The sequence below is a fragment of the Phasianus colchicus genome, chromosome 7 (assembly GCF_987193195.1).
Source record: "Phasianus colchicus chromosome 7, bPhaCol1.hap1.1, whole genome shotgun sequence".
NCBI classification, from domain to species: Eukaryota; Metazoa; Chordata; class Aves; order Galliformes; family Phasianidae; genus Phasianus; species Phasianus colchicus.
The window spans coordinates 15,048,795-15,067,715 of NC_143442.1; the positions used below are offsets into that span (position 1 = coordinate 15,048,795).

The following is an 18,921-nucleotide window of genomic DNA, read 5'->3' on the forward strand; positions in this document are numbered from 1 at the left end:
CTGCTGTGCAATACAAGTACATCTTCAGATGAATCTTCAGGGAATGATAAATTCGGTTGCTAAAGATAGGATATTTTGCCTTAAGCATAACTAAGAGCGATTTAGAAAAATGATAAAATCCTTTTACATCTCTTCTTTGTCCCTTTCCTGTGAACTGTCTGGCTTGCAAGACTCAAGTAACGAGGGCGATGTAATCAGGCTTCTTATAGTAGCAGTGAGATTTCCCATTGGAATCAATAGAGTTTAAAGAGTCTGTCTTAAGACAATTCATAGCTTCTGGCAGCAAAGACTCTAGATGTTTGGTAGGAACAATTTGCTGGTTTTTCTAACATCCAGAGTCAAAAGTCACATCAGAGTTGCAGGGTTTTTTTGTTCTTACAGCTAAATGAATAATAGAAAGTAAGTGACAAAATGAAGCGCTTAGTTATTATTCCTGATGATTACAGATTGAGGCAGAAGGTCACTTTCACCTGATTGTTCCCAAGACCTGGTAGACAGTTATATCCTTGATATTTGTAAGAAAGATTAACATCCTAATGATTATTGCACTAATGATTAGTTTCAGAGCTCCAGCAATGTCTTTTGGACAATGTCTATTTTCAATTGTACAGGTGTCTCGATGTTGCTGCTGTTTGATTTTGTTTGTTTTTCAGTTCTGTATGCATTACAGTCAGAAACAAAAATGCAACATTTATTACTATTATTTTACTCCAAAGTTCACTCATTCACGCTCTGACGAGACCCCGAGAGTTTGTCTCCTAGTTTAACTTCATCCTAAATGAATCCAATTCCAGACATACTGACCAAAGCACAATAAGTACCATAAATTAAGTAGTACTCTGTCTGCTTTTTTTTTTTCAAGAAATAAAGTTATTTTAAGGTTTAACTATGCAAGGCAACTTTGAGCAATTTCTACCCATGTTAATTCTGTCGCGTATGACTGTTAATGCTCATGCAACTTATAATATATATTATAATAATATATATATAATAAGATAATATTTCAGCATCTGCAACCAACATAATAAAAAATCTCACTGATTGGTATTTTTTATCAGACAAGTCTAAAGGACTTCGTAAAGTAATCACAGTGACTGAATAAAGTATGTATATGCATCACCAAAGCAGTAACTCATCGGTGGCATTTCAAGAGCATAGCAGGGCACCGAGCTACATTTCAAAAATTAAAACTTCCTGAGAATTCTTTGGCAGATCACTAAATTGTAAACAACCTGTACAAAACCAATATACTCTCTCAACACCACTGCTTTAAGGGCATTCCTCTCTGAGAGGATCCGAATGATTCTTAGGATAAAAGGTGCTGTAAGGATATATTCAGCATACTGCACGTACTCAGAATATAAACACTGTGTCTGTAATGTCACTTGTGCACTGATCTGAGAGCATACTGAGATAAATTATTTCATTTCAAGACTAATTCAGGAAAAAAAAAGCTGCACAACGCATAGAATGAGCAAATTATCTATAATGAAAATTAGGTCCAAGTTTTCAAATAAAAATCCCATTTGTTCAACAATCTAGTAGGTCCATAACTACCACTGCACACATGAAGGCAATATGGAGGAAGCACCAAGAAGTCCAGCAGGTCCCAGCCAGCATACAGTCCTATCAAAACACAGAAAGAGAAGACCATCACCATACTGAGATTGTTTGTACTACTATGCAGTCCTCTGCTTAGCATTCAAAGTCATATCTGTCAAGACAAATGCTACATGGTCCAGCACATCTCAATCTTACACATTTAAGTAGAGGCAATTTCTGCACTACCTCAGCAAGTGGTGATGTGTGCCACTGATGGGTATCCACAACACACCAGTTCTCAACCAATTTACTAATTTGTAATTACATAAATTGATTGAAAAGGACTGCAACGCAGAAAAGTCTTCTAAGCTTCAGCAATAATACTTCAACAGCAGTAAGTAGATACTGTGAAACAGCCCTTTGTCAGAATTAGCATAGACAGATTTTCTTCAAGCTGACATTGACTGATTACGAGTATAGGAGTCTGCTGAAGATTATTCAAACTCATCAAGACATTATTAACAGATGCATACAGAAACTCGATGCAAAATACTGGATACATAGGTTCTATTGCAAAATCCAAAATAATCTCAAATTGGTCTCAGAAACTTCAAACATACCTGGGGAAGAAGCCTCACACCTTCTGCAATTCACACATCACTGTCTCACCTGATGTCTTCAATCACAGAACTGTAGGGGTTGGAAGGGACCTCTAGAGATTGTGTCCAAACCCCCTGCCAAAGCAGGCTTCCTACAGCAGACTGCACAAATACACCTCCAGAGGAGACTCCACAACCTCTCTGCTTAGCCCATTCCAGTGCTCCATCACCCTCCACCTTTCACATATTGACACAGAACTTCCTACGCTCCTGTTAATGCCATTTCCCCTTCTTCTGTTCCCACAGACCACTGAAAAGAGGTTGGCTATGTCCGTTTGTCTCTCACACTTCAGATATTTATAAACATTAATCAGATCCCCTCTCAGTCTTCTTTTCTCAAGGCTGAACAGACCCAGGTCACCCATCCTTTCCTCATAAGGAAAAAAAAAAGTGCACCAGGCACTTTTATCATCTTTGTGGCCCTCTGCTGGACTCTTTCCAGGAGACTCTTTTTCTGTCTTTCTTGTACTGGGGAGCCTGGAACTGGATGCAAGACTCCGGGTGAGGCCTCACCAGGGCAGAGTAGCCTCTCTTGACCTGCTGACCATGCTCCTTTTAATGCATTCCAGGATTCCACTGGCACTCTTGGCCACAAGGGCATACACAAGGGCTCATGGCCAAACTTTTGTCCACCAGGACCCCCAGGTCCTTCTCCACAGAGCTCCTCTCCAGCAGGTCATGCAACAACCTGTACTGATACTTGCAGTTATTTCTTCCCAGGTGCAGGACTCTACACCTGCTTTTGTCAGACCTCCTCTGGTTTCTTACTGCCCAGCTCTCCAGCCTGTCCAGGTCTTGCTGAATGGCAGCACAGCCATCAGGTGTCAGCCACTCCTCCCAGCTTTGTATCATCGGCATACTTGCTGAGAGTGGACGCTATCTCCTCATCAAGGTCGTCCATGAATATATTGAACAAGACCAGATCCATCATTGACTCCCAGGGGAGCACTGCTAGTCACAGGTCTGCAACTGGACTCTGAGTCACTGATCACCACCCTTTCAGCTCAGCCAGTCAGCCAGTTCCCAACCCACCTCACTGTCCACTCAACTATCCCACATTTTCTCAGCTTTGTTATCAGAATGACATGGGAGAGAGTTGCAAAAGCCTTGCTGAAGTCAACGTAGACAACATCCACAGCTCTCCCCTCATCTACCCAGCCAGAGATGCCATCATAAAAGGATACGAGGTTGGTTGAGCATGATTTCCCCTCGGTGAATCCATGCTGACTACACCTGATAACTTTTTCTTCCAATTGCTTGGAGGTGCATCCAGAACAAGCTGTTCTGTCACTTTCCCAGGGACAGAGGTGAGACTGACTGGCCTGTAGTTTCCCAGATCCTCCTTCTTGCCCTTTCCATAGTGACACTTCCTATCTTCCAGTCTTCAGATACCTCTTCTGTTCTCCAAGACCTGTCAGAGATGACAGAGAGCAGTTCAGCAATCACCTGTCAGCTCCCTCAGCATACATGCACATACCTGTACCCACGACAGCCCTCTCCTCTCTCAGGACTCAAGGGGAACTCCAGATACCGGAGCTCCCCCCAGTCAGCAGTCTGGAGTGTCCTTCCTCCCTTAGGATGTCCGCCCAGGTGCTCACTACTCACAGATCAGAGAGGCTGTGTCCCCTTGGTCTGGGTTGCTGCCTCAGCCCGGCTGCTGTGACCAGTGCCCACCATGGTAATTGTAAGAGGCAGCAGCACCTTAAAGTTCTCAAAGGAGTAGAGAGGAGGGGAGAAGAAGAGGCAAAGAGAGGAGAGTACTCTCTCTACTCGCCCTCCCTGCCCCATGAGAACTGCCTGTGCTAACTGCCAAGAACACCCTGTTTGCACAGCCTGCTTGTAATGCTCCTGTGTTGCTGTGCTCCATAAGGGGAGCTGCTTTTATACAGGCAGGGCACTGGCTGCCATCACTCCCAGCTCCGCTCACACCACAGCAGCACAAGCACAGCTCCTGCATAACCAGGATGGGGTGGGAGGGGATCCAGGGGCTGTCATGCTGACCCATCACCGCAGTTTTGGGGGTTGGTTCTGTTTACCTTTCTCCAGGATCCCTTGTTGCAGTTGATCCATGTGAGGTCCTCACTAAAACAGCCATTACTTTTGGGGTAGCCCTTGTGTTTTCACTGTTTCTGTATAGATTAGCAGGAATGTAATTTTGCAACTGAAAAAATTGAAAGCGTTATCTTCAATTTGCAGATTTAATTATCTACGCATAAGATTTAAGAACACGTCATCAATCCCATTTACAGTATTTCCAGTAATGTCATAGGAAGTTTGTCCTGTTTGACAAGCATTTGCTGTATGTTGTTAGGCATAGGACACTGGGCTAGCTGAACTTTGGAACTTCATACAGACAGTTGTCCAATTTTCACTGTTGGCTCAAGGATCTCTCCCAGTACACCATACATTGTGCCTTTGTTTTTGTATGAATTGATGTGTCCAGACACAGTATTACATTCCTCTAAAACTGCATACTCAGTACTTTATGCAGACAATCCAACTTTAGCTTTTCTCTCACTGCATACCTAGTATTACCTAACAAGCAGAAAACCATCTAGAAGCACCTCCTGCATTTGCTTGGCTTCTCCCTTCACAAAGTGGTGATCAGATGTCCAAAACAAGTAGTTTGCAGTTGTGTTTATTGATTTTTGGGGACAACTTACACACATCCCTTTCCCTCAGCAGCTCCTCCACTGAAAGCCAAAACAAACTGCAGAGAATCATTCGCTCTCAGGATGGTTCAGCTTTCAACCCTCTGCTTTTTCAAGCAGCACACCAAGGTAGAAATCCCCCATTAGCTATCTGAAAACACCACACAGGCAAAGAATACTTACATTTGCCACTGTATTTGTAGTATTTGCACACTGTCCCAGCAACTGGCGAGTAAAAAGGAGAAAGTTTTTTAGTCTGCCTTTCAAGCCTTGTAGCAGCGAATGGAAGGCTTCTTTCTGAAAGCGACTGATTTTCTATATGCTGTACTCTGCTTGCTTCCCGTGTGCACACAACACAGCTGCCAGATTTAATAACCACATCAGCCTGCTTTCCCTGTAGAGCAGCAGAGAGGTGGCAGGATGCAGATGCTCCCAGTGTGTTAATCCGTAGCTATGGTCACATTAAGCTCCGAACAAACATCATTTTACTGCTCTTTAAGGAAAAAAATGAAATCAGTCAACATCATTTGCAAAGAAATGTGCAAAAGGATTTCAGAAATGTGAATCCATAATTTCCTTCAGTGACATTAAAGTACATTAAAGAAATGACTCTTTCTATCGTCAGCTAACAAATCCTAGGGTTTGAGTTCATTCTTCCTCAAAACATCCTGACCTTTAATTACATATTTTGCCAAGCAACATGTGCTTGTACCCCAATAGAACAGAATCATTAGCTGACAAATCAGTTGAGAACACTCCAGAAGAATTATTTCCATACCTGTCTCTGCTGACTTCTTTCAGAAAAGCAGAGTTTATGAAAGGGGGAAATTCTCACTTACCATTTAAATCCTCCCATATACAGCAGTTCCTAGAGCTCCAAGATTCCTTATCAGATGTGGTCGCTTCACCGCTAACGCAGAGCATTTCCATACCCCCATCTGCACATCCAGCTCTGTGGAAGGGAGGGGCATACAGAACTAACATGCCAAGAGAAGGGGCCAGTCATACTGTCCAAATCCACAAGCTTAACATAAGCCCAGAAACGTATGGCTGAATTCGCAACAGTGCAGGGATGCTGCAGAGATCATATGACAACATGCACACCTCTCTCTCTCTCTCTCTCATTTCTATTCTCTTCACTTCCCCTGAGGCACCTGTCTCAGCTGGGAGTGGTTTCTGCAGTAACTACAGTAGGTTTTCCCCTCAGATAAAGTGTTACTGTGTAGGAAGTGAGGAGGAAGGAAGGCATTCAGCTGACATTATGGCACAGTGCAGCAAGCAATAGTGCATACTGAAGTGCAGAGGATTTTTCAGACTCGTTATTCTTCCAGCAACAGGGATCTCACTACATCTTCTCTGTTCAAAACTGAACTATCAGTCTGAGTTCCATACATATTATGGAAATGGTGTCACATTAAAACTTGAGGAAGTGCCTGAAAGGAGCTGTACAAGTCAGTGCGGCATGGTGTGCAGTGAAGCAAAACCTTGAAAGGCAAATTGCTGCCTATATGGCTTTCCTCTCAGGTCAGAGAAGACAAACCTATCTACAACCACTGCAGGGAGAGCAGATCTATCAGATCCTATCTTTTACAAGGGTGGATAGTGATAGGACAAGGGGAAATGGTTTTAAACTAAGACAGGGGAGGTCTAGGTTAGATATTATGAGGAAGTTGTTCACTCAGAGGGTGGTGAAGCACTGAAACAGGTTGCCCAAGGAGGCTGTGGATGCCCCATCCCTGAATACATTCAAGGCCAGGCTGGATGTGGCTCTGGGCAGCCTGGTCTGGTAGTTGGCAACCCTGCATGTAGCAGGGGGGTGGAAATGGAAACTAGATGATCTTTATGGTCCTTTTCAATCCAGGCCATTCTATGATTCTATCTGGGAGATGGGAAGATGAGGTCCCTGGTACTGGGGCTGTGCAGGCTGAGAAGGGCTCAGCCTTCTGAGCCAGCAGCTGAAGACATGCATGGCTGGGAATGACATGAAGTGGTGGTCATGTAACAGAATTAGTGAGCCCTGTGAAACAGGAAGGGACTATGTCTCCCTGCCAGCCACACCTACAGATAGCCTCTTTACTGGCAAAAGAAATCACAAGTCAAATGGTTAAGAAATCAGAGCTACCTGTTTACGCAAAAAATCAGTGATTTCAGTTTGAAAAATATTGCTGGGTAAGTGCTGTGGTTTAACCCAGCAGGTGGCTAAGCACCACACAGTTTCACTCCCCTCGCCTCCCAACGGGAGGAGTGAGAGAATCAGGAAAAAATAAAGTAGAACTCCCAGGTTGAGACAAACCTATTTACTTAGAGAATAGTAAAAGGATAACAATTAAGAATTTATGGATATATATATGAATGAATATAACAAGTGACGCACAAAGCAATTGCTCACCACCCCCAGTCTATACCCAGCCAGCTCCTCAAGCAGCAGAAGAGAGCCCAATGAACTCCCTACTTCAAAAGTCCTTCCACATGTCATATGATATGGAATATCCCTCTGGCCAGTTTCAGTTGGCTCTCCTAACTCTATTCCCTCCCAGCTGCTTGAGCCCTTTGATGAGAATGGCCTTGGCTCCATACAATGCTGCTTTGCAGCAACTATAAATATCAGTGTGTTATCAACATTGTTTTTCTTCTAGAGCCACAACATACCAATACACCAGATACTCTGAAGAATACAATTCCATCCCAGCTGATACAAAGACAGGAAAACGAGTACAGCTCTACCTTTGAGGTATCTGTGTTCTGACTCAGTGGGTCACTCTCTTCAGACCTGCTGATCTCACAACTTATATTAGCACAATATGCATTAATACACGTGGGCACTAATTTTTCTCTTCTATACGTACTCAAAAGACGAACAAGAGAGAACAGCCTGCCTACAGAATATTTTCCAAAAGCTTAACTAAGATTCTCCTGTACTGAACTGTGCAAAGGGACGCTCACTGTAGATGGGCAACGGAGGCAGGAAGCATTGCTTCAAACCACACAACCTTTACATTCTTGTCCTGTGTACAAGGACAACTCATGCTGCCTGAAAGCAGATATTGATTGGGATGTTGCTTCTCCAAGCAGCTCTTCAGGAACCAAGTCCAGGGGGTCACAAAAAAAAAGCAGTAGCTGACTCAAGTGGCTGAAATATGCTCTAAGCCAAGCCCCCCACAACAGGAATTCTCTAACTGGGAACTCTCATGTTCTACGCAGAGGACATCCACACCATAGTATATTACAAACTATCCTTTGCTTTCTAAAATAAAAAAGCAATTAGAAATAACTTTCTTCCCCCTCTGAATTAATCCTACGTACAAATTACATAGTAATTAGACAGCATCTACTGAAACACTTAGTGTCCTAGGAAAGACAACATACTCAAAAAAAAAAAAGCAATAAAATGAAAAGATTCTGTGATCAGGTTAGAAAGAGCTAAGCTGATCCCTAAATTCATGTACTTCTGACATTTTGCTGTGTAAAATCTTGAACTTCAGAGTATATTCTACAAAGACAGCAAAATGGATAAATTAAGAAATGAATATTATAACAAAAGATGGGAAAGAAGTGAAGCTAATAACTTTTTTTTTTTTAAGGCAAACATTTGACATAACTATGAGAATGATGTGAGCTTTCTCATCTTGTATCAGTTCTCCCAGCATGGATTATCAGCTTAAGCACAGCAATAGACCAAGTTAAGTTCCAGCTCAGCATGGAAGCAGCATGAATTTGGATGGTATAGGGATGATACCTAAGGGTATAAGGGATGATGTAGGAAGAAAAAAAAAAAGACACCTGCATAAGTTTTAAGCAAGAACTCAATTTCTGAGCTCTGAACTTAAGATATTTTGCTTTTTTCCCCAGTGCAAAGTCCATCATTCTCATGATTTGAGATTTTTTTTCCCCCAATAAATATTTGAAGTCAGTCTCCTCTCCTTTCCTGGATCAAGTAGTACTATATCAGAATGTCAATAATTAGGTTTCCCTGATTTCTTTGTTCTTGGTGCAAGATTGTCTTGCCTTGGACCTAAAACTGCCTCTTAGTTGTACTGCCTACTTGCAACCTGATGGTTTTCCTTGTTCCACAGGTGATGGATACAGAGTTTCTAATCAAAGGCTGCAGGATAGTATTCCCATTTTCAATCCAAAATACTTTAAAGGCTGCCCAATTTTCTCTTCTATCACTGGACCAGATAAAAGTTCCCAATCCCAAATATTGCCACTTTACACTGTTTTATTTGATTCTTTCTGTACTCATTCTAGCCAAATCAAATGCATATGGAACCAAATGTTTTACAGCAAGTTGTTTTTTTTTTTTTTAAAGCCACACAACATCATCATTAGTATGTTAGCTAATGATCTTGATCTGATTTGTAGATACAGAGTGGATACAGTAGAAAGAGGCTGCACTGAGTTCATACAGCTCAAGTAAAGGAGGCTACATTAAGGTGACAACAAACAGAAGAGTAGATTTTGACATTTACCATCTGAAATTCTAGATTCATCCATGCTTCACTATTTTATCTAGAGAGGCAGGAAGAACAGATACATAACCATTAACATTATAATTGAAGAGGGGAAAACAGTTATGCAAGATTCCATAGAAGGGAGGATTCCTAAAGCAGTCAGAAAACTGTCCAAGTTCCCTTCTTTCTCTGCTAAGATCTGGATTGTACTGATTAGCAAAAGTTCAGAAGACAAAAAGGAACTGTTGATGCTGTCTCATACCCAGAGAGCACCACAACTAAAAGGCAGAACAGAACTTGTTCCACAGCTTTAGCCTCATCTAAGACTTCCACTGTTGCAGGTTCTGCCTTTGACATTCTCAAACACATCTGAAAATGTTTTTAACAAGATTACCTCCAGCAAGGAAATCTTGAACACAGTACGTGCAGCATCCCATTGCCAGGAGTCTACTCAGCCTTTATTATTAAATAGTGCTTGGTTTGCTTACCATTACTAAAGGACAGCAAGTAGAACTGAGTTATTAGTGTACACACACACTGGTGAAACAAGTTGTCCACTCAGGGAGAAAGTCTAGCTCGCCTCCGTCTCTACTGACAAGAGGCCCATATGGCAGAAGGTTAAACCAAGCGGAAAAAATAAACCTAACATTCTAACTTCTCATAACACACATATAGCCTCCAAATCCCATTATGATCACACACTGTTTTCTTTAGTATGTTATGTGTCAAAAATTATCATGATTTAGCAGGTATGATTCTTACCTTGTGGAAACTCACTACAATTATATTTAATTGTACGCAGCACACAGAAATCATAGAATCACAAGGTTGGAAACGACCTATCAGATCATCTAGTCCCATCGTCCTCCCATTACCACTGCTACCACAAGCACAACCCATATCTCGCAGCTCCTCACCCAGATGCCTCTTGAACACTGCCAGGGATGGCAACTCTACCACCTCCCTGGGCAGCCATTCCAGTGCCTGACCACGCTCTAAGAGAAAAAGTTCTTCCTTAAGTCTAACCTAAACCTCTTCTGGTACAACTTGCAGTCATTTCCTCGGGTCCTGTTCGCTGCCTGGGAGAAGAGGCCAAACCCCTCCTCACCACAACCTCCCTTCAGGAAGTTGTAGAGTGCAATGAGATCTCCCCTGAGCCTCCTCTTCTCTAGACTAAACAATCCCAGCTCCCTCAGCCGCTCCTCATAAGACTTGTGCTCCAGACCCCTCACCAGTCTCACTGCCCTTCTCTGGACACGCTCCAGGGCCTCAATGTCTTTCCTGTAGTGAGGGGCCCAAAACTGAACACAGTACTCGAGGTGCGGCCTCACCAGTGCTGAGTACAGGGGGATGATCACCTCCCTGCTCCTGCTGTCCACACTGTTTCTAATGTAGGCCAGGATGCCGTCGGCCCTCTTGGCCACCTGGGCACACTGTCAGCTCATGTTCAGCCGAGCATCAACCAACACCCCCAGGTCCCTTTCCTCTTTACAGTCATCCAGTCACTCGTCCCCCAGCCTGTAACGCTGCATGGGGTTATTGTGGCCAAAGTGCAGGACCCGGCACTTGGCCTTGGTAATCTCATCCCATTCACCCAACGATCCAGCTTATCTAAATCCATCTGAAGGGCCTCCCTACCCTCAGGCAGATCCACACCACCTCCCAGCTTGGTGTCATCTGCAAAATTACTGAGGGTACACTCAATCCCCTCATCTAGGTCGTCAATAAAGATATTAAACAAGATAGGCCCCAGTACTGACCCCTTGGGGACACCACTTGAAACAGGTCACCAGCTGGACTTAACTCCATTAAATACCCCATTAAGGCTTTTCTGAGTAGCTAGATGTATGTCACATTATGGGAACAAACCATAAATGTTTTCAAAGAGCAAACTTTAGTCTGCTTATCACCTCAATTCTGTCCATATAAGTGAGACATTGTTACTACAGACACTGTAAAACAATTGAACTAGAGGCTAAGATTCACACAAGTCACCTGTCAGCCCTGTCAAGCAAGACTCCTGTCTGCAGCAGGTAGCTTCACACCATCCTGACTTGAAATAGGGCTTTGATGCATAATACAAAGAAATAAGTAAGTCCGTGTAGAAAGGCCCACCTGTAAGTCAGGGAGAAAAGATAAACAGCAAGAAAAGAATCCCCAGCCTACAGATGGTTCTTACATCTTCATTTACAAAACATTACTGCCTTGTCCACAACCCAAGCCCTTTTAATCCTCCTCCATCCATGATGAGTTGTTATCCTTTATCTTAGAGCTAGAGCTGTGAATATGGGAAGATTAAATCTCTGTAAAGTGCTTCACCCATGTGTGACAGCTTCCCATGACTGCATTCTTTTGTGGAAGCAGGATTATTTTCCCCAGGCAGCAGGCATTTGTCCTCTAGCACTCACCATTATAGACCACTTGGGGATCTCTAGTTAAAAACATATGTGAAATATTATAGTACTTGCTTTTAAAAAAAAAAACACCTCAGCTCTCATTTCGTTGAAACTGATACATGCTTGTCAATTCCCAGGATCTTCAAGGATAACTCAAAATCTCTGATTACAATGCTTTAAAAACAAGGTTAAAGATCCAACAGCATTTCAGTACAGCACAATAGCAAGTACAGCAACAACAGCAGAGTAGCAAGGCACCAGGCTACAACATGCAAGGATTTACCCAAACACGACAACCACAGAAACAAAGAAAAGAACCTACTCGCTCATCCTCAGAAGACCTCAGCTACACAAGGAACTCCAGAGAGAAATCCTGACCTCCACTGCCAACCCTTAAACGAAGTCTGGAAAGGGGTGGATCCTAGCTCCAGCCCTTTTGATCACTCCACTGCATTGCATGCAACTGAGCTCCTCTTGGTTGAGCAGGTGCTCAATCACTGCTTCAAGCAGTGACTCAGCATTTCTGCTACACCCAGAAAGTAAAAACACACACAAATAAAAACATCTGCCAAAGAAACCTCCTATAAAATTCCATTACAAAAATTAACCATTTATTTAGGACCAGTGGGGGCCAAATGCTTTTTAATGAGACAAACTGAACACTCTAAATCAATGAGTTAGTCCCACAGCATCCTTTTCTCTGCAACAAGCCACCCAAAGGTTGTGCTTACAAAGATGTGTTCCTTTAACCTATGACATGGGTGTGCAAATGAGACCAACGTGAGAGATGGAAGAACGTAGACAAGAGAAGAATATTTTGTGAGAATCTAGGCAAAATCCAGCTAAGATAATTAACAGCAGGAAGAGTTCTCTTAAGAAGAACCCCAACTATCCTCATTTCAAATGAGGATAGTAAAACTGAATAATATTGTGAGGTTGAAATGCAAACGAAAAGACATGCAATGGAAACAGGCAATTCTATCTTGCTACATATGCATTACTCGAGGAAGGAAAAAAACTGAGCTCAAATCTATGCTCTGCTGCTCACAGCGTTTGCTAGCTGGCAAATAGATATTAACTGAGTTAAATGTTTAGGGATTTGACATTTGCTGGCAGGGAGAAAGTTCATCATCTGCATTCCTTGCAGCTGCTGATCCTCAGCCAACACACACATACTCTGATGTCAGTGGTCAGAATGAGGGCCCCATTAACACTTGCAAAGGTGCCCCCAGGTCCTGACATTCCCATCCATAGGCAGTGTGCCCGTGCCACGGATGTCTCTGATGTAGGACTACCACATACCCAATGCTGGTAGGAGTCTTGGTGCTGAATCCTGCAACCTGAACAAGGATGGCAGGGATGAGAGCTGTCGCTCTGGGTGGGAAGCTTCCCAAGGCACCACAGGCAGGAAATGCCCTTGTTTTTTCACAGGGCAGTGACCACAACTGTGACTGCGCAAAGCCCTTCCTGTTCAGAGCTCACTCATTAACTGAACAGCCTACAGGGAGCAAAGAACAGGGGAGGTCACGCATTCCATGCATTCCCATGTATGGGGAACCTCCACTGCCACTGCCCCACCTTCCCTGGCACCAGCCCCAAGGTCATTCCTGTCTCCCACCACCAGAGAGCCTGGTTCTTCCCAACCCCTACAGGACATGGCTTAATGCTCCTGGGCTCATTGCTGGCACCTAGAACCTGCCTTACACCCTGAATCAGAGAGCAATCTCTGCCTGGTGTAACTGCAAACACACATCAATACAGCTGCACGTGGGTATGCTTGCTGTCAACGTGGAGTGGCTCAGCAGACAAAAGCAGGTGCACAGCAAGAACTACTTTTATTGGAAGAGTTGCATCTACAAAAGAGTGAAAAAACAGGTGTAAAATCCACAGTAAAAAGAAGGGGCACAATGAGTAAAGCTGGTCAGCAAGACAAGGTGCCATCCCCCCACCCCATGGAGCAGTCAGGCACCGCTCCTCACAACTGCAGGCAGTGGGATTCAAGCTGGGGTTCAAGAATAGCCTACTTCCCAGGTGCCCGAGTCGGGCAGGATAAGGAAGCTAAACACTCACCACTTCGCCTACAAATCCAGTAGAGTACATCCTTTCCCTGGAACATAGCCACATAGGGGTCCCCCCTTGGTGGGACTGTAGTACTTCCTGAGAAGTGGTCTGGTATTGCACTGGGAATAGCTGCTAAGGCCAGCCAGGTCAGGCTGCTCATTCCCCACATCTTCTACCTCCTCTCCCAGGCACCCTATCTCCTACAAAAGCACTCTGCACTCTCACTGGGGTCACTGCCCCAACCCCAGCAAACACTCCCCCAGCATACTACATGCCACATACCACCTCTGCCCATCATCACCAAAGGCCACTCATCTGCTGCTGGAAGTGGTACAACACTCCCCTTTAGCCTAGTATCCCAACCAAACAACATCCCACTTCTACTCTCCAGCTAGCCAAACTTGCCCTATCCTGTCCCTGCAGCCCCAATGCTTTACAGCACCCAAAGTGAAGAACACCCCTGCCCCGAGTGCGTGGAGGACACAAATGCTGGTTTGGAAGTAATGCAAGGTCATAAGCCCTGCACTGCCCCAGGGATCAGAGGTCCCAGAAGTGCAAGGAAGTGAGTTGTGCCACACTAGGAGGGAAGGGGAAAGGCGCTGTCCTCTGCTCCTAGCTGGGAAAAATAAAGTTCTTGATTCTGCCAAGATCCAGGGCTGTGTGCAAGAAGCACTGTCTCAGCCCCAGGGGGTCTAGCCAGTCCTTGTGGTTGGGGGTGGCATCCCACACAGACCTGGGAGCAGCTGAGCAGGCATGGCAGTGGAGCGTCGGAGGGGCCAGGAACACAGCAAGTCCAAAGGGGCCAGGCTGGTTGGGGGCTGCGACAGAAACAGTCCGGTTCGATCTCTCACAGGCGGTGGGTACTTTCCGAAGGGGAACTTGAGGAGGGCTCTTGTGCAGGATTATGTCAGGTGCCTTTACATAGGACAAAGCTGTCATCACACTGCCCCACAGGTAGAGTGCAGTTGCTGTGACACCTCCACGACGTAGCTCCTCAGCCGTCTCGTTCTCCCCTAAGCAATGAGCGCTGCTGGGTGAGGAGACATCAGGCAGTTTGGGCTGGGGCTGCTCAGGAACCAGGGCTGGCTGAGCACCCAGCTGGCAGCCACTCTCCACAGGGATTAGTGCAGGACAAATAGCTGTACTGCTGGTGCTCCTCATGCACACAGCCCGGTGTACAACGGCGATGGAGGTGAAGACAGCTGCAAAGCCAGTCAGGTACACCACACCCAGGAGGCAGGCCAGCTGCAGAGAAGCTGACAGTTAGCTCAGACCACTGGCACACTCCCTGTGGCTGACCACATCCCACACTCTCCCCAGCACATCAACCCAAGAGCCATGATGGCAAAGGGCTCCAGCAGCACAGAGCTGGAGGCCAGGGAGCAGGCAGCCACACTCCTAACATCAAGTAGCAAACAGTCCATGCAAAGCAGGGACTGAACGCCTTGGCTAAAACCTAACAGTTCCTGTTTAAATGCCCAGCCAGCACCCACCTCCCTCCATGCCACCAGCATGCCCTTGTGCCCATGCACCTATGGAACAGTGGTTCAACACAGCACACAGATTAGCTCAACGCTAGGCTGCAGTGTCTCAAGCAGGACAGCTGCAAATCTGCACAGTTCTGAGAGTTTCCCTTTCCAGCAGAGAATAAGTCTAGCAGAAGTTCACAGTGGAAAAGAAAGCCCTACTCTAAACTCATGGCACCTGCAAGCAGCTGCTCTCCCGTGCCCATACCTTCACTACTTGCTGGTAGAACTGGCCCAGTGCTTGCTGCCACATGGACTGCTCCATGAGGACGCACAGATCCGTGTAGGTGAACCAGCCACGCCACGTGCCCTGCTTCTCTGCCACACTGCAGGAAAAACAAGAAGGGTGGCTGTGGCATGGACCTTCCTCACTTCTACAGAAGACCCCACTCAAGGCACCATGGCTGTGGAAGGGAGCTGCAGAGCCTAAGAAGGGCCCATGGCACCCAAGCTCTTATTTCAATGCAGCAGAGATAGCTCCAAGCAGTGGGAGAGACAAGGCTTAGGAGGAATGAAAAGCACCCCCCCACCCCATACACACTTACCGTCCTTCCAGCCAGCTCAGCACTTCAAACAGCTCCCGGGGGTCTGTGTAGAGGCTCCAGTCCTGTAGGGACAGCAGTGACAAGTCAATGCAGTCTAGAATAAACCAGCACCTGTACACATCCTTCTCTATTCCCTCATGGGGGTACATGAAGGAGAAAGCAGAAATCCAGGCTTCACTTACAATGGCACTCAGGAAGTTCATCTCTAGCGTGTTCATGGTCTGGACATCCACTTTCCCTGCTGCTCCCCACTCGTCATTGAATACCTCTTCCTCCTCACCCTCGTCATACAGGTACTTGCTTGCAACCATCTAAAAATAGCATAAAGGACAGAATTTCAGCTCCCTCCAGACAAACCTCCAACTCAGTAACCCTCTAGCACACAATGCTCACCATGGAGATCAAGAAGAGGTCTGAAGATGAGATTTGCTGGAGGTATTCAGGGTTCCTGTGCCGGAGTCTCTCAATATAAACTAGCGCCAGCATCATGGAGCAGGGTGAGATACAAGCTTCCCTGTGAGAATGACACAAGAGCCATCCCAAAAGTTATGTGCATGTCATCATAGCACAACTTACTGCTCTCTCCCCTTGTAGTTAAGTGCAGGAGGCTCAGCAAACAGTTAAGCACTTGGTTGCAACACAATCCAGCCTTGCCTGCTCTTTCTCTGGGCACAGCCGGTTCTCCAAAGAGCACCTCTGCCTGTAGTCAGGCATGCAACAAAGGCTTCAGCCAGGGTTCAGACCTGGCTCACAATGAACATTGCTCAGCTGTTGATCCAAGCCAGTAGAGTCCCATTAACAAGAGTATCTCTGCATCCACAGAGCAGGACCAACCTGACATCATGCCTGCTTGGCCTTGCCGCTTGTCCCCAGTTCCTTTTTGACACTAACCAGTGACTAATCACAATGTCAGTGCCAGCCCGGGTGACAGAAGAGAGTCACAGGTGAGACCAGAGCTCTCAGTTTTGATGTGGGACATGAAGGACAGGTTTTGTTTCTTACCGAGACACATGAGACACGTATTTCTTCTGGAGTCTGCGGATAGGGCTGGGAGCCACTTTCTGCAGCAGCTCCACAGCAATATCTAAGACAGAAAAATAACAAAAAGGGTGAGTCCTATGTGGCACAGTTCATCCCCACCTTTCCACCTACAAGATCACTGAGCCTCAGCGTTTGCTCACAGCCCCTCATTTCATTCAAACTAGGACAGGCTTTTCAGACATCAGGGCTGAGGCATACAAACAAGCACGCAGAAGAGCACCAGACCAAAGCAGGAAGAGCATGCATGTATCCAACGCACAGCAGCAGTGCCAGATCCAGATTAGCACGCTGCATCATGGGGAGTTACATGAAGCCAGCTGCACAGAGGCTAACACCCTGCCTCACCCCACAGGACCCCAGACAGCCCATTCTGATTGTGCTTTATGAGGTTTTGGGGGCCTGATGTTGACACCAGGCATATCCCGTTCTGTGCTCCCTTCCAAACAATGCCCTGCTCCTCGAGAGCGGATCAGTACTGACCCAGCTTCCTCCCCACGTCAGCTCCAGTACACCCAGGATGATGATGGACAGCATGTTCATTTGAGTGTACAGGGATGAGCAGAGCATGGAAGTAACACTATGGTGTAACCACACACACACCCAGCTGCCGCTGGTCACCAAGTCCTAACTGCGTCAGAGCTCACTTCAGTCAGGAGAGCATAGTTTAGGTACATCTCATTTCCTGCCTGGCTTCGTAGGTACCAACTATCAAAACTGAAGCCCATAACAGCCAACAGGCTCCAACGGGAGCTCACTGCCAGCTCCCCATGAACAGCCAGGACAGACAGCTTCCTACAAAGATCACAGAGGATAGGTGAGCAGCCATTAATTTCACATAGCCTCTGCAGGACTTCAGACTGCTTCCCTCAAGACCATCAAAGCATAGAACACAGGCACACCTCCCCACCCACTCCATGCCTCCTGCAAATGACATGAGCATACAGCTAATAGAAACAACAACACAGCTGTGCTATGAAGGCACACTAACCAACCACTACTAGCCCTTGACAGCTCCCCTTCCTTCTATCTGCTCCCACAAGCAGTGCTGAACCAATAGGAAAAAACACACAAAAAGAAAGCATTTATCTCCTCGATGTTCACAAGTAAGTTAAGTGAGCACGAGAACTTGTCCAAGACACCTTCTGTAAGGGGAAAGGACACAGCTCCCACTGCAATTTGCAAACGACCCAAAGGACTCCGCGCAGCAGTGAGGCGCCAAAAACAAAACAGCAGGCCAGACGGAGCAATAAAACACAGAGCAGAGATGCGAGGCCCTGGCAGCCCGCCCGCGGCACAGCACACAGACAGGAGGCCACGCAGGGAGGGATTTGGCGCCGGGGGAAGCAGCTGCCGTGCTGCTACCGGCCCTTGGGCTGCTTCCAGCCGCCCTGACTCAGCAGCGCCGGCTGGGCACGCCGGTCACTCACCCGCCACGGGGCTGGAGAGGTTATCCAGGGTGCACTCCTTGTCCCAGCCATAGTAGAGCCGCTTCCGCACCCGCTCGCTCAGCTGCTGGTGCCGGGGTAGGAACTGCGAGCAAGGGGAAGGAGTTTAGAAAAGCGCCGACGGTGACAATGCCGGGCCCGCAGGCGGCGGGGTGCGCCCCGGCCGGCTCACGGGCGCCAGGAGAGCGGCCGAGGGCGCTCCGAGGGCCGGGAGGGAATGGGAAACGCCCCGGGAGCGGCGGGGATCGGAGCCGGGGCGCCGCGGCGGGGCCTCACCGTGAACTCCTGGAAGCCGCCGAGGGAGAAGGCGCCCTCCTCGTCCAGCAGGAACCCGCGCAGGTCCATGCCGAGCGGCTGCCCCGAGAGCGCGGACGAGGGGCCGGCGAAGCGAGGGCCGGGAGGCCTCGGAGCACCGCGAGGCCGGGGCTCGGCAGGGGCCGCGAGAGGAAGAGCCGCGCCCCACTCCGCCCGCCGCCTTCTTCCGCTTCCGGCACGGCGGCCGCGCCTGCGCACGGCGGGTCGCCGCCTCCGGGCTCACCGCGCACGCGCGGCCTCGCCGTCTCCGCCGAGGGCCGGGCCGCGCACGCGCACGGCGCCAGCGGCC

At 46.9% G+C, this 18,921-nt stretch overlaps 1 protein-coding gene and 1 long non-coding RNA gene across 5 annotated transcripts; both read right to left on the bottom strand.

The window, feature by feature from the left end:
- Window positions 1–989: 989 nt before the first annotated feature.
- On the bottom strand, window positions 990–6,277 carry LOC149917233 (uncharacterized). 4 transcript variants are annotated; one of them, XR_016468202.1, is made up of 5 exons: window positions 5,692–6,263; window positions 5,036–5,345; window positions 4,238–4,362; window positions 2,163–3,612; window positions 993–1,626 (listed from the first exon to the last, which is right to left on the bottom strand). It is a non-coding gene; the product is annotated as an uncharacterized LOC149917233 (long non-coding RNA). The 4 variants fall into 4 exon arrangements; XR_016468201.1 differs by having other exon boundaries at window positions 990–3,612; window positions 4,238–4,330; window positions 5,692–6,277; XR_016468200.1 differs by having other exon boundaries at window positions 990–3,612; window positions 5,692–6,277.
- Window positions 6,278–13,515: 7,238 nt separating this feature from the next.
- Window positions 13,516–18,809, bottom strand: CNPPD1 (cyclin Pas1/PHO80 domain containing 1). The gene is made up of 8 exons (XM_031599616.2): window positions 18,594–18,809; window positions 18,300–18,402; window positions 16,834–16,915; window positions 16,225–16,345; window positions 16,014–16,142; window positions 15,832–15,893; window positions 15,495–15,612; window positions 13,516–15,005 (listed from the first exon to the last, which is right to left on the bottom strand). Exons 1-8 carry the CDS (start codon window positions 18,660–18,662, stop codon window positions 14,373–14,375), a joined length of 1,317 nt encoding a protein of 438 aa, XP_031455476.2. The 5' UTR covers window positions 18,663–18,809; the 3' UTR covers window positions 13,516–14,372.
- Between the last annotated feature and the right edge of the window lie 112 nt (window positions 18,810–18,921).